General features: G+C 36.5%; 1 protein-coding gene across 1 annotated transcript; it reads left to right on the forward strand.

Annotated features, from left to right (window-relative positions):
* Positions 1 to 9621: 9621 nt before the first annotated feature.
* On the forward strand, positions 9622 to 15234 carry LOC108198055 (uncharacterized). The gene is made up of 4 exons (XM_017365836.1): positions 9622 to 10541; positions 10696 to 13689; positions 14380 to 14692; positions 14794 to 15234. The coding sequence occupies exons 1-4, from the start codon at positions 9622 to 9624 to the stop codon at positions 15232 to 15234; spliced, it is 4668 nt and encodes a 1555-aa protein (XP_017221325.1).
* The last annotated feature ends 1210 nt before the right edge of the window (positions 15235 to 16444 follow it).

Genomic DNA, 16444 nt, shown 5'->3' on the forward strand with positions numbered 1-16444 from the left:
GGATGGTTTGACTTAACAATGACTTGATCTTCCAATCATGTGAAGAATATATTAAAAGATTATGTTTGTAACATGAAATCACTGATGTGTGAGTTTAATTTATGGATTTTTTTTCATATAAATGCAAATGACATTATTGTACTTCACACCTGCAATGAGATAATTGATGTCCCCGGTGTTTCTCCCCGTATAATTAGTAAGTGTGAAATGGAAAAAAATAATAATAACACTTCGGTAACTTTAAGTTACTAATTCTTATGTGACATTAAGTCATTATGATCTTTTTCTTCCATGGTTGATCTCACACAACCAATAAACATAATTTAGAAGATACATATTTGTTACATACAACCGTATATGTAAAAGAGCCCTCATATTGGTATATTATTTATCCTTTTGGTTTGTTCCCCTCTTTCTTACAAAATATCTGTCAAACTGAATAGACAAGTGACTAGGGTTTTTTATCCATCCGTCCAATACATTCTTTTATATTATATAAGTTAAATATTCTCTCTGTTTTGAAATATAAGTTGTTTATTTCTTGACACACACTTCTAAGTTTTTGACCGCATAACTAAAATTATTATTTTTAAAATTTTATTTTAATGAAACATAATATTAATCATATATTTTTATTTTAAAAAAAATATTTTAAAAATAATAGTTTTAATTATGCGATCAAAAGATTTAAAGTAACGAGAACCGTTGAATATGAAGAGGATGACAGTAACATTTTGTAATCGCCATGGGAATAAAGCATGCAAAATTGGTTATAATCAGTGTCATCTCACTCATATAATGGAGAGTCCCTTTCCCTTTCTTTTCTTTCCTTTCTTTTGGTTCCTTTTCACCAAAAGCTGCATGTTAGGCCCTCCCTACCTTGAAAGGCCAAAATCCAACTATATCATACACCAAACACAGTTGTGTTTGATTTCATCAACTTGTTTGTTTGTTTTCACCTTGTTTCTTTACCTTTTCAGACCTTTCTCCATCTCTCTTTTTCTCCACAAACCAAACACCTCTTTTCGTAACCCAAACATCTTTCCAACCTTATAGGACTATGCCCCATCTTTGTTGCTTTTCTATTTTATTATTTTAATGTAAATGGTCATCTTCATCCAGCATTTGTGATCCAAGAATTCAAATTTGGATCACCAACTCATCCAAATTTCTGACCAATTCCAGCATGATCCAAATTTTGATCCAAATTATTTTTCATATATTATATTATATAAATTTTATAATAAACTATATAATCCTAAATTTAATTTTTAATCATTATTAACTACTTATATTATAATTAATTTAATTATTTTTTTAACATTGATCAAAGTATCTAGTCATTTCCCGGTATTGTAATTTTATTTTATACATTTTATGTACTTTTTATTTTATGCATGTAATGTACTCTTTTTTTAATTTCAATGAAATTTGCTTTCCTATTATTCTAAATTTTTACTAAAACGTGAATTTTATTAATTATTAATTATAAACTATTATTAATTAAATATTAATAATCACGTCGGATAAACGAATGATATAGAAATAATAAAATCATTATTTTATAATAAAGTAGGTGATCCAAATTTGGATCAGTGAATAGTGGTGATCCAAATTTGGATCATTACTACTCAGTGATCTAAATTTGAATCAGTTTTTGGATTACTGCTGTTGGAGAATTTGGGATAATCTGTCCTAAATTTGGATTTTTGGATCACTGTTAGGTTTGCTTGAGAAAACCATGAATAAGTTTTATCAAGGAACCGTTTGGTTCATGATTAATGAGTTCGGTTAACGGGATTCGGAACCTCATACTCATATATTATGTCTAGATTAACAAAAATTTGTGTGGAACGGGAATCTCATTCACTCTTGAAAGGTAAAATCTATTTTGTTATCCTTTCCTATCTACATTCTTATACCCCTCATTCTCATTCGCGTCAACCATCCAAACACCCGTAAAATGTCAAGTCTCTGACAACAAAACTCAAAGTCGACCTGTTTTGTTTTCATGTGTTATTAAAAGAATCCGATTATTAAGACGTTCAGATCATTCGAGAACAGAACTCAAATTTAACTTTTTAGTAATTTGTTTTTATTTTATTAGAAAAATCGATTTTGAACGTCAATTTGAGTAATAAATAAATCTGTGTCACACTTTTTCTGATTGACTGAAAAATAGTATCGAACGTGCGTGGCCAATTAAAAAGAAAGAAGAAAAAAGATGGCAGAAATGATTTGATACATTTATTTTATATTCACTTGACAGAGAAGAAAGGGATTAATTGAATTCCAACTTTACGAAGACAGAAAGTTGAAATGAGAGTGGAGTTTTGAATTATGTTGATCCTACTACAATAATTGAGAGAAGGGAAGGATGCTATTCTGTTAATGGGTTAGCTTTTTCCTTCCAAAAGTAATGGTTAATAATTGCTTAGTACAAAGTTAGATCTCCCTTTTTTAATGCTACTTGGATGCCATGCTTATGTTTAGGGAGTCCGCTGCGGTAAGCCGGTAATGATTCGTTCTCGTGTCAGTAATATGGTCGATTTCTAATCAAGTAAAAATTATTTAAAAATTGAAAATTGAAATTTGTTGAAATATAAGGTATAAGATCCATAAAGGGCCTCCTCTAACACCTTAAGGTTTTAGATGGAATGGTTCTCTACATGGTATCAGAGCTCTGGTTTGCGGGAGGTCTCGGGTTCGAGCCCCTGCCACCCCCCAATATTCTCACATTTAAAATGGACACGAAGGCAATTTATGCCCCAAAGATGGGCGCCCGTGATCCACTCTTCAACCCAAATAATGGGATTTCAAGTAAGGGGGAGTGTTGAAATATAAGATATAAGATCCATAAAGGGGCCTTCTCTAAAACCTTAAGGTTTTAAATGGAATGGTTCTCTACAAAATTTTTAAAAATAAAATTTTAATTTCTGATATTTCAGGTCTATTTCAGGTTAATTAGATATTTTCAGATTTTATCTTCGTAAATCAAGTTGCATATTAGGTCAGGTTCAGGTCGGGTTTTGGTTTGTATATGATATTGTCGCTCGCAGTTATCTGGTGCATGGATGCAATTAGCATTTAGCCCAAGCAGAGTACTCCTAGTTTTCATTCAGGCAATTAAATTTCCGAGTCATTATCACATAGACTTGTGTGTGCTGAAATTCGCACACATGTGGCCCCGACAACACTGATCAGCAAAAAGAGGAATCTTTGAGTGGAGGATCGAGTGACCCTTTTTGCACTGACGATCTCTTCAAGATTAAGTCACCGGGGGTCAAGGTTTTCGGAATGCATCTTCGTCGTATAAATTGGAATTTGGGGGCGAAAATCGATTTTACTTCTTGTCACTCAGGTGATGTAGAGGCCGTTTGACTTGATTTAAAAAAAGTGATTTATTGCTTAAAATAAAGAAGTGAATTAGAATTGAAAAGCTAAGTTGGACTTATAAGCCATCATAAGTGTTTGAATACAGTGACTTATAAATTTTTCAGTGTTTGGATAACTTAATTTATAAGTTGGTATAGTTTCGTAGTTTTGTAATATAACTATTTGATATTTATGAAATAAATTGAGAAAAATTGATAAAAATATTAGATTAGATTAATATTTATATTATATAAAAAATGATTTTTGGTTTACTTTGTCTCTCATTTTGTTATAAATTTTATTTATTTATATTTTAGGATTATATTAAAAATATAATTCTGGAATGGATTAATATTTTGTTATAAATATAATTCTTAGAAGAAATGGGTTTGTGGGCTTAAACCAGGAGTCCCATTCCCAAACACCCACATATTATGGGGCCGTTTGGCTGAGGTTAAAATAAGTGCTTCTTGCTTAAATAAAGAATTGAAGTAGAAATGATAAACAAGTTAAGACTTATAAGTGATTAAAGTGTTTGGGAAATAAGCAGAAGTCGTGAAACAAAAAATAGCATTCCTAATTTTTTATAAGTGCTTCTTGACTTTTTAAACAAACGGCAAAAATAAGTACTTCTAATTTATAAATGTAGAAGCCGGGCTTAAAAGCCCGGTCAAACACCCCCTATATATATCTTCATTGAATTTTATCTATTATAGCATTTCGGTGCGACTGAATTTTAAATATAGAAATTAATGACCAAATTTTACGTCAATTTTTAATATATAAATAGCACGAGAAATTAAAACAACGGTCAACAATCATTTCCTTAACAATTTAGCATCTTAAGAATATATAAATTAACTTAAACCGACTCAAACATACCTAATATATCCCGTTTAGAGTAAGGTCTGAATAGAGTATACAATGACCATGTTGTTAAAAAGTAGGGAAACTGTTTCCATGAAACTCTCATGACTCATGATTTTGTTACATGCAAAATCTCCCGTCAATTGAATAATTTGAACCCTTCTCTTCTGACCAGAATGTCATAACCAGAAAAGAAACATGTTATCAGTATCTGGAAATATTTCTGATATATTCACATCAAATTAAATGTTCTTGCTAAATTCCGCCCAACATGGAGGATAGACAAATATACTCTGCCCTTCCGCTTCTCTTCGACCACCGTATTCACCAGCGACGTCAGGATTATTAATCAAACCTCGTGGCAAGACTAAAATCAATGCATAAATTAACATGTAGCCATGAAATTGTGATTCTCGAAATCCACCAATTTAAGTATTGCATCTGATAAAGCTCCTGTTTAATTATTGGCACTTCAGGCTTCTTTTGATTTGACATGAAATCGGCTTCTATTTTTACTAATCTGTTTGTGTAAAAAGACAGAAGTACTTATTAAAAGTTGAGAATGTTATTTTTATTTTGAAACTTCTACTTTTTTTCCAAACAGTTTAATCATTTATAAGTTTTAATCTACTTCACACTTCTAGTCTACTTATTTATCGTAAGCAAGAAACACTTTTTTAAACTTGGCCAAAGGGCCCCAGAATTTGATTATCATTTTACCGTTAGTCTAGGTTGTTCAGAACATCTCCAAAAGTCTCCTAGTAGGCTCCTAAATATAATATAAAAAATATGACTCCAAGTACATGACTACTCTTAATAATTTGTCTATTTAGGGGCGATGCGATGCAGTAAAAACCAACATGGTCTTGTGTGATTCTTCTGGGTGCAAGTCCTTTGAATTCTCACCACTTTGTACGCTAAAACACAGTTTTAATACTCTCCATTCAGTTTGAAAGAAAAAGAAGTATCATTACATTATGAAGTTGTCAAAAGAATGATGCCTAATGAGAGAGTGCAATCTTCGTCCTGGGCTTCAATTTTAAAATCATCGAGGTAAAGATGGAAAATGCAAGAAGAAAAAGATACTCCCTCCGGTCTTATATATAAGTCACTTTGACTTTTTATGCACAAATTTAGGTGTTCTGACTATACACTTAGAATTAATATTTTTAAAATTTTCTTTTTTTAAATAAAAATATATGTTTCATATTTTAATTCAGAAAAAAAAAATTTAGAAAAAATAATTTTAAGTAGATTGTCAAAAGACATAGAGTTGTGTGCAAAAAGTCTAAATTTCTTATAAAAAAGAACAAAAAGAGTAAAAATTGATAAGAGAAGTTGGGGCGTTGGGGGACCGAAACAATGCTGACTTGCTGTTCGAATAATTCCCACTAAGAAAATACTACTCGTAGTAGGAATATATTTATGATTAATAATGCAGCATATATTCAAGAAAAGTACTTTAACTTTAATGAAGTTGGGAACTGATTTGCATCACTCAAATTAGTAGCATTAGCTAACTAGGTAACAACTACACATGACACAATAAAGGATCGCATCTAATAAAAGTGCTTTTCACAAATTTTCTTGAAGATTTTTTTTAAGACACAATACAAGAAAAAGTCAGTAAATAAATACTATTTTCATTTTAATCTGCATGTCTACTTTTAACAAAAAAGATTGTTTCAAGTTAATTGTCCATTTTAACTTTTAATGCAAAATCATACTTGCAAAGTCAATTGTACTTCACATATTTCTTATTTATATTTTCTAGATCAACTTTATTTCATATATTATGGTCAACTAATGTAACTAATTTGTAAATATTCGTCTGGCAAAAAAAAAAAATTTGTGAATAGTCAAAATTTTAAACTATATGTTTTTTTGAAGTGAACATGTAATTTAAAACGGAGTGAGTATTATTTACCTCGTTATTTAACAATTATCGATAATGCTTGTGGTTAGTGCTGTGCATTCGGCCGTTAACCGAAATCGAATCCGAATTTTTTTCGGTTAACCGAAACCGAATTTCATGAAAAATCTCTACCGAATACCGAAGATTTCGGTTTATAACCGAACCGGAATTTAAATTTCGGTTATTACCGAAAACCGAATTTATTAATCGAAATTAAAAATTATTTAAAAATATGAAAATTATTGAACGCTTACTACCAAGTTTTGGTTTGACACCAAAATAGTTATAAAAAAAATAAGACATCGTACTAGTGTGCATAAAATTGTGCAAATAATTGGTCTCAATTAGAAGCGGGGTTCAATTTAATATGAACTCATGCATAAGGATTTCTGGGAGTTCATAATGAAGTAAAGGATTTGAACTTAATCTGTCATGTATGGAACTACATTCAGGGACTAAAGCCTACAATCTACTGATCTGTCATCAAACTGATTACGTTCTAAGTACTAATTAGGTTAAAACTTTACACGAAAAACAGGAAAGATGGCAACGGTAACAAAGCCCAGGAACAGTAACGGACCGCCAGGTAATAACAAATCCAACAGCAACTCCGACGAGAAAAGTGTGATTCGGAGTAAAGGAACAAGCAATCGAGGGAATGGAAGCTCTCCATCTGGTTTTAAGAAAGCTCAGGTCGGAAACAACTCGGAACAGGAAGCCAAAAAGCAACAGCAGCTGGAAATAATCAATAAATACTGGTTCTTGCTTGATCATGACTTAGTGGCAGTAATTAACAATGGGAATCATACTCTGCTACCCATGGCAGAGGCAAGGGTGGACTTTCTTTTGGGAGTGGTTTCAAGAGAGTTGTTAGAAGAAGGAGTCAAAGGAGAAGAGGAGGCTTTGTGGAGTATACATGAGTTTCTCTACAATAATGGGTGGTGGGAAAAGGCTTCAAACCTAGTAATTGAAAGGAATGACTATGAAGGAGCATCTATTACTATGGATCCTCTCCTCCTTTTCTTATCAGCTTATGAGCATCTAATCCACCCAAATACAAGGGTAGAGGCTTTACAAGGGCAGAGAGAGGCTGTGCGAATGGCTTTAAATTAGATTCATTATGGTTCTATAGAATTAGCAAGGCAGGAGCCAACAAAGGGGGGGCTCAAGCCCAGCACTACCAGAGCCAAGAAAAAGGGGAGTTCTAAGGCGTCAGGTGAGCGAGTAGATGAAAAAAGAGCAAATGTTTCAGAGCATCAAGCACAAGCAGGTATGCCGTTAAGTGACTCAGACCCCCTTTTTCAATTCTTGCAATCATATGATAGATTTGTTCATCCGAACACTAGACCCCTGGTACTTAAAGGAGATAGATATGGCATTCAAATGGCCCTAAACCAGATTCATTATGGGTCTATTGAGGAAGCTAGGAGGTTGAAGAAAATCTCTTCACCCCCAGTTGAGGTTAATTTAAATGAGTCCAACCCGTTAGCTACTCAGAATAGTCCCACTAAGATCGATCCTTCTATGGTGTTAAAGAACTTTATTCGAAGCTTCCGACATCTTGTGGAGCCTTCGGTATATAGTGATGCCTTACAAGGATTTGATAAAGCGATCTCACTCGCATTGGGTCAGATCCACCACAAGACTCTCCCTACAGGAATAGAAAACCCACCCCATAATAGTTACATAGAGGTTTTAACGAGGGGAAAAGGTCTTGTTACGAAGGATATGACTGAGCCAAAGCAAAATAAGAGTTCAGCCGGGGGTAAAGATGTTACTAGAACGATATTCTTCACAGGGATGGATCAGTCAACTCAAGTCATCGAAATATGGCAACACTTTAAAAAGGCTGGTAGAATTAAGGACATAATTCTGCCTAGGAAAAGAGATCGCTTTGGCAATCGTATCGGGTTTGTTATAGCTCATAGTGCATCTGAGGCGGTAAATATTATCCGAACTCTAAATGGCAGTAAGATTGGTCCATGTGAATTATATTTGGCTCATGCAAAAAATCCCAACCGATCTTCCCCTCCCAGAATGGCGATCTCTAGAGGTTCTACTCAAGCTGTAGGTAATATCAAAGAGGACCCTTCTAGGCACCTCCCTCAAAGGGTCCCTAACAAAAGTTCTCATACTCAAAAGGCTAATGATCACAAGGAAATGCCATCTTCTCCAGAACCCTCTTTGCTTCTAAGCTCGAATGAAGCCCTTTAGTCTGAGTTGAAAAATTGTTTGTGTCTCATAACAGCTAAGCCAGAAACGGTGGACTCTGTGGAATTCATTGTACAGTGGCTGGGTTTTAGAGATGTGGTTATTAGAGGGATCTCCAGTACAAAGTTTCTAGCTTATCTTGATTCGTTGGCTCTGATAGAGGAGGAGGATCTTGATTTCTTGAAGATAGGCTTTATGGAGGTAAGGAAGGTGGTAAACGCTGATCTTATCCCTCCAAGGAAGGTCTGGTTGGAACTTAGGGGACTGCCTATCATAGGCTGGACAGAGGGAAATCTGGTCCAGTTAGTTAGGAAATGGGGCTCGATAATTTCTTTTGGTCAGATTCTAGATAAAGGTGATTGTTACTGCCTACCAAAACTCCAAATAGAAACTGACTTCCTATCGTCAATAGAGGAGGATGTTGAGGTCCTGATTTCGGCGAAAAAATGGCCCATTAAAATCAAGGAATCCTACTGTCAAGAGATACATTATGATTCTTTATCTCCGCCCAGTCCAATTATTGAGATGGAATCTAAAGGGAGAGACCTTGAGGGGGATGCTATGGATGATAGAGCTTCTAAAAACTCTGATATTGCAAGTGACAAAATAAGCGAAGTTAATAACGATGAGAGACTCACTCCTAAATCCGACGTGGTGGGTGATATTACAGCTGGAGGAACTGATATTTCAGAGGCAGAGGTCGAGGACTCGTTGTTGAACCCCCTCACTCCCCGGACTTCCGGTCATTTAAATCAACCTGTTTCCTCCGATCATTCAGTTGAGGAGGTTCAAATTTTCCAGACTGCTAATTGGAAGCCAAGGGAAAAAGATTCATCATTTTCTATGATTCAGCTTCAAAGTGAGAAGGAAGACAACGATTCAGATTATAATCCATTGGAGGATCTCTCAGATATTTGCAACTCGCATCCAAATATATTGAATGACTTGAAGAATTTGAAGGTTCAAAGGAAACGTGGAAGGCCACGCAAGTTCAACCCCAAGCAGCTTAATAAACATTTCAAACTTCCTCGTAAGAAGAAAACAAAAGGGGAGGGTCTTAAATCTTGCTCACATCATTTTCTCCATCCCGCATATGATGAGGCAGAGGCCATATTTGAAACAGGTGCGCTAATGGGGTTGCTTCCAATTAATTCCAGGGAGGATTCGCTGAAAATGATCAAGGCGAATCTCGTATAAGATTTCTGGTTTTTTGGGTTCGTCATCTTATTTATCTCATGATAAAGCAAAATTATATGACTTGGAATGTCAGGGGTGCTAACAACTCAGTTAGTAGGTTTTTGATCTATGATCTGGTAAAAAAGATAAGGCCTTCAATGATATTTATTCAGGAAACTAAATGTTCATCTTGGAACCTCAGATCTATAGCTTCTTTGGGACTGGGAACCAAGGTCCAGTGGGTGGAAGAGCCTTCTAGAGGACTTTCAGGGGGCTTGCTCACAGTATGGCAGGAGGAGTTTTTTACTCTAACTTCTCACACGAGCGCTAGATATTGGTTATTGATTCGTGGTACGTCTCCGTCAGTCTCAGGTGGTTTAGCATTTATTAATATTTATGCTCCCCAATCTCTGTCAGACAAGAAAGTTGTCTGGGATGAGTTACTTTCTCTTATCAGCAGTTTAGATGAAAAATTTATCATGTTAGTAGGAGATTTCAATGCAGTTAGGAGTAAGGAGGAGAGATCTAATTGCATCTTTCGCCCAGCAGAAGCTTCTTCATTCAACTCATTTATTTTAGCTTCTGGTTTGGTGGAGGTTCTCTTGACCAACTCTAAGTTTACTTGGTATGGTCCTGACCTCAGATGTAGCAAGCTTGATAGATTTTTCCTATCCTTAGAATGGTTTTTGGAAGGCAGCTGGGTAACTAATGCTGATCACAGGAAAACGTCAGATCACAAGCCTCTGTTCTTAAAGTGTGGAAGAGATGAGTGGGGGCCTAAACCATTCAAATTCTTTAATTTTAGCCTTCAAGATAAGGTGTTAGTTGCTTCCTTGAAGAATTCCTGGGTTAACACAATTTCTCCCAACTTTACGGTTAAATTTAGAGCTCTTCGTGAGGTAGTAAAAGCTTGGCATAATCAACAGTATGGGGATATTAACGAAATGATTTCTGCACTTGAGAATGATCAATCTAAAGCAGATGAAGGGGAAGGAAGGTCACAAGGGAGAAGCGATACTCTGGCTCGCTTAGAAAAGCTCTATTCCATAAAATCGAGTATGCTCTGTCAAAAAGCCAGAATGGATTGGCAGCTTCAAGGTGAAAGAAATACAAGGTTCTTTCACATCGAACAATATTCTTCGCATTTGCAGGGGGGATTCAGTTTTCACTTCTGTCCCAGAAATCAAAAAGATTTTTTTGCATTATTTTAAATCCCTTCTGGCACCTGCTGTGAATCAAAAAGTTTTTAATCTCCCGGAAAATTTTCTATTACCTTTGTCTCAGTCTAATAGGTGCGCCCTAGTAGCTCCGTTTTCTCTAGATGAGATTCATGAAGCTTTGGAAGACACAAACTCATTCAAGGCCCCGAGGCCGGACGGAATGAATGCGGGTGTTCTAAAGGCGCTTTGGAGTACCATTAAGGAAGATCTATTGTGTTTCTTTCGCCACTTTTTTGATTTGAAACCAATTGGAAAGGGCTATAACTCGTCCTTTATTGTTCTTATTCCTAAAAAGACTGATGCCCTAGTGCCGGAGGACTATCGTCCTATAAGTCTTATGAACTCAGTCATGAAGCTTTTAACCAAAGTCCTATCCAGAAGATTGAAGTCGGTAATGCCTGTTCTGGTTAGTCAAGTGCAGACGGCCTTTATCAAAGGGCGCCAAATTACGGATAGTATTATGTTGGCTAATGAGGTTGTCTCTGCACTACAACAAGGGAAGTCCAAAGGCCTAGTTTTTAAGATTGACTTTGAAAAGGCATTTGACAGAGTTAGATGGGATTTTGTGTTCGAGGTTTTAAAAATTATGAACTTTGATGATCGCTGGATTAGGTGGGTGAAAGAAATATTTGAATCTTCTAAGATTTCCATTCTTCTTAATGGAAGTCCGGGTGAAGAATTTGCGCCGAGTAGGGGCTTAAGGCAAGGAGATCCGCTTTCCCCACTGTTGTTTAATCTTGTGGGTGAATCATTAGCAGCCCTTCTTAGGAAAGCAGTTCAAGCAAAGATTATAAAGGGTATTCTGCTTCCGAATTCTCTTTCCCCGATCACACATCTGCAGTTTGCAGATGACGTGATTCTTTTTCTTGAAGATGATATCAACTCGGTCATGGGTATCAAAAGGGTTCTTCAATGTTTTCAGCTTCTTTCGGGATTTAAAATAAACTTCAAGAAAAGCTCTTTATTTGCCTTTGGAATCTCTAATCTACACATTCAGGATTGGGTTAAGATTTTAGGTTGTAAGGCTAACCAGGGCCCAATCAATTACCTGGGGGCTATTCTTGGAGCTAATCCGAGGGCTGTTAGGTTCTGGAATCCTTTGCTACTGAAATTTTCAAAAAAAATTAATTCCTACGAAGCAGATAAAATCTCGTTGGCAGGGAAATTAGTTCTGTTGCGTGCAGCGATAGATAGTGTTCCTTTGTATTGGTTCTCATTGTATATGATTCCGTCGTTGGTAGCAAACAAGATGGAACAACAACGTCGAGCTTTCTTATGGGGCAGAAATAAAGAGGGGGGAAACAAACTTCATCTCATTTGTTGGGACAAAATATGCTCCCCAAAAGAGAGAGGTGGTTTGGGCTTATCTTCGATTCGAGACAAAAATCTGGCTGCACTGGCAAAATGGGTATGGAAGGCTTATTCTGATCGAGGTAGTATGTGGAATGACTTCCTTTCAAAACGATATGGTCAAGCCTGGAATTATGACTTATCTCTGCTGAATTCTAAATTGTGTTCACCGGTTGTTCGTCAAATTGTGAAATTAACCTCAGACCCAAAGTTAGGTAGGATGTTGTCCAGGGAAAATTTCAAATGGTATGTGAAAGATGGCTCTACGGTTTTCTTTTGGGAGGACTGGTGGATTGGGGATGCTTCTCTTAATTCTCTTCTACCAACACTCTATGCTAAGGCCAAAGTTAAACACATGATGGTCAGAGATTTCTTTCAGTTATGGTCGCTAAATCACTTAAATTCTGGTCTATGGATTGATATTTGTGATCTCTCTTCTATGGAGGAGTTTGTTATGCTCTCAGAAATTTTGTCCTCCTTCTCCCTCTCTTCTGGTAAAGATTCATTGGTCTGGCTCCCAGGTAAAAGTCAGTTTTCCTCGAAGGTTTGTCGGGATTTAATGTCTCCAAATTGTGCAATTGGAAGCCAGCAGAGCTATATTTGGAGGTTGATCTGGAAAATAAAGGCTCCCCCAAAAATTCTGGCTTTGGTTTGGAAAATCCAGTGGAACATTTTGCCTACCAGACATTTTATTAGTTCGCGAATTGCAGGCGTCCTCAATATTTGTCCCTGGTGTGGAATTGTTCAAGAAACCTCATCTCATCTGTTTGGAGACTGTGTGCTAGCTAAGTGGAGTTGGAACTTCATTTGTAAATGGTGGAGTATTAAGGCTTTGCCGCACGGAAATGGGACCTTCTCTTTAGCAGGCCTTCTTAAACTTTTCTCTAGACCATTCCTCAAGGAAATTTGGCAAATTGTAGTGGTGGCTGTTCTTTGGTCCATCTGGTTAGCTCGAAACGAACTTGTGTTTAGCAATATCAGAATTAAAGAAGCTTGCCTCATTAAATTAATTTTGCTCAGAATAGATAAATGGGGTTCTGCGTCGGGCCTAATGACTTTTGGAGCTGACCCGATTTGGCTGATCAATCCTCAGGGGGCTGTGGCCTTACGATATTACAAAATTATGAATTCTTTCTGGAAATTCAAGAAGGATCAGTTCGAATTAATTGCTGCTGTAGATGGGGCATGGGGGTTAGTAGATGACTTCAATTATAAAGGGGGCATTGGGGGTTATTTGAGTGACAAATATGGGAATAATATTCTAACGTTTTCAGGCCCGGTATTTTCAAATTCTGCAGCAGAAACGGAGGTGGATGCCATTCTTCACATTATTAATTGGCTGTTCAAGCAAAATTGGGAATTAAAAAGAACAGTTATTTGTTCAGATTCTTCATCTGTTGTGAATGCTTTTAATGAAGGTCTTGAAATTAAATTTCCCCTAAAGGCATTGAATTTTAATCATTTGCAGTTTGTTAACTCTGCAATTTTTATTCACTTTGTCCCTCGATATCTTAATGAGCAAGCAGATGATCTGGCAAAAAAGGGCATTACCAGATCTCATATGCTGGAAATTGGGTAAGGTGAAGCATATCTTGGCAAGATCTTTCCGTACTGCAGTCTGTGTAGTCTAGTTTCTAGGAGTTTCAGGGTAGTACATGGGTTAGTTCTCTCTGTTCTATGAGTCTCCCATCAAGCGTGGGTAAAGAAATTCTTGCAGAAAGTGATGGGTCTTTTCAGGGCCAGACTTAATTTTTGTAAGAGATATTAGTTGTATCTGCTGGGTTTTCTCCTTGGCTGATGGTTCTCAACCTCGACTTCTGTTTCCTGGCTATTATAGTGCTTTTCAGCTGCGCAGACAATTTTATTTTTCGACTGATTGTTTTACATCAGTCCCAGTTCTTGAGGGATGACTCTCCTATTTAATTTGTTGCTTCTCCTCTTCTCTACTACTTTTCCTCTTCTGCTCTTCTCCTTCCTCCCTTTATGTTCTTTCGTCCTAAGAATGGAATACATATGGGAGGTGCCAGACGAAGGTTACATGAAGATCAACGTTCATTGTGTTATTTCGGAGGTTCCCATGCCGAATGGAAACATTATCGGCGTAGCTGCGATCATCCGGAATAAGAAAGGGGAAATGCTCTAGGGTTGTCTTGGCTCTCTGACCGACTCCAATGAAGAGCAAGCCATTCTCATTGCTCTCCAGGCTGCTTGCATTCATGCACACAAGAAAGAATGGGATCTGGTGCATATTGAAACTGTCAACAGGCGAGTCTATGACACCCTCCGTATTCAAGAGCAAATCTTGCTTGAGGAAGATCAAGTGGAGGTTTACAGGTTGTTCAATACTCTGCATGCTAACACCCACAAGGTTGGTAAGTCGAAGAAATGTATCACTCATGTCCCTCTTCATATGAATGCCACAGCTGAATATATGGCAAACTATGGTCTAGAACATTTGAAGGAGCTGGTGGAGGTCTCTAAGCCTTTCGGTAATCTTGATTACTATCTCCGGAGGGATATGGGGAATGTGCTGCCTCACCCTATTTTGGAGGTTGTTCAGAACATGGGGGATGGTGAGGTGATTGATGGGCCTCCCCCCCTCCTGTCAAGAAAAGAAAAGTTTCTCCGTCGCAGGGCTTTAGTATTGGCTCCCCTTTGTCCTTTGGTTACCATCTCTAGGTGGATGGAGTTCTCTCTGTTGCTGCACCTGGCAGTCTACTCTCTCATGACCTCAGTTTGGTGAGGGGTTCTTCTGGGAGTGAGTTTGTCAGAAATGAAAAGGGCAAGGCGAAACTCATGCATGACTCCAGCATCTCCAGCAGTGGCTTACTCTCCAATGCGGCCCAGCGCCTTTCTGATTTAGGATTCAATCTGGATTTCATCCTAGGAGGAGGTGCAGTCCCGAAAGCTGTTCTTCAAAGCGCTCTCATGGAGGCTTTAGCTGATTTGATCCCCCAGGAAGGCCTCTCAAGGTCTTCTCTTGAGATTGGTGATGCAGGTACTTCTCTGGGCTCTCATGGTGCTGTGCAGGTTTTGGAGCAGCAGGGGTCAAAGAAGGGAAAGGATCAAGTTAAGGGAATGGATTCCGGTGCGTCCACTTCTGGACGTCACTTTGATTAGGTTCAGATGGATGTAGATTTTCAGGGTCTCAGGTTTTCTTTCTAAGCTGCGTAGTATGTTCTCTTTTGCAGTAGTTGTTTAGGTTGTAGTTCTAAAGCTTCAGGTGGGGTTGTTTCTAGTTGATCATGTTGTACCATCCTTTTGGGATCTTTGTAAGGATTTCTGAGACCTTATGGAATATATTTCATGCTTTTCAAAAAAAAAAAAAAGGTTAAAACTTTACACGTTTATGTATATCATATATTTATATTATCAACTAAAACATTTTTTTCATTTGTTAATTAAAACGTATTTTCTGCTATATATTTATAGTTTATGTCGAGAAAATGATTACTATATAATTAAATAATAAACATGTTATACATTATTTATTTTCAACATTATAAAGAATCTAACAAAAAATATATTTTATATTTAAGAAAATATTTGTAAAGCATAATGTAATGTAAATGTAATTACGATAACTCAACACAACAAAAGACAGAAACAATACGTAAGTATTATACAGGAATCTACAGGTTGGAGATTCGATACGAACAGACAAAGACAATCAAGATATCTGAGACAAGCATCCGTCCACTGGAAGAAGTTCATTAACATGTTCAAGCCTCAGTGAAGAATAAAGTTCAATGTGTTTCTGCTATCAAGATTGCTGAAGATCAAGTATCAAAGACCAGAAGATTCCAGTATATTTAATTTGATTATTTATAATCAAATTTATCGAAGCAACAACCAACCCGGAATGACTGATCAAGTATATTATCAAGCAAAGGATTCAAAGAATTATTTCAGTTCGAGTCGTTCGTGAACCAGACCAGTGCACAGGACGTCAGGACGTACGAAAGTATTCAGTGGATTCGATCAACGAATTAATTTATCAAGTCAATTGAGCTTCTCCAGAATATATTGCCAAAAGATATTAATTGAATATGTTTATATATATATATATATATTAATTGTGAATTTCTTGAATATCAATAATTCAAGGAATTAATTAAAACAATTAATCATATATGTATATATATATATATTTAATTAATGATACAGGGAATAGAAGGACTAATTTATCTAAGTAACACACTCTCTAGTATTGAGAGGCGCAAGTTTTGACTTAGTCAAAACTTGTTCCTACACTTAGAATGTTTCCTCTCCTCCACTCTGTAATCAAAGAGAAGCGCAAGGTTTGACTCAAAGTCAAAACCTGCGCCAA

This window comes from Daucus carota, chromosome 8 (genome assembly GCF_001625215.2).
Source record: "Daucus carota subsp. sativus chromosome 8, DH1 v3.0, whole genome shotgun sequence".
In the NCBI taxonomy this organism is placed as follows: Eukaryota; Viridiplantae; Streptophyta; class Magnoliopsida; order Apiales; family Apiaceae; genus Daucus; species Daucus carota.

Bases quoted from the DNA above. Each gene is read 5' to 3' on its own strand.
- LOC108198055 (XM_017365836.1), top strand. From the start codon at position 9,622: ATGACTTGGAATGTCAGGGGTGCTAACAACTCAGTTAGTAGGTTTTTG. The intron at 10,542-10,695 runs GTCACAAGGGAG...TCGCATTTGCAG, and splicing joins GCAGATGAAGGGGAAGGAAG to GGGGGATTCAGTTTTCACTT. The intron at 14,693-14,793 runs GTGATTGATGGG...TACCATCTCTAG, and splicing joins AGAACATGGGGGATGGTGAG to GTGGATGGAGTTCTCTCTGT.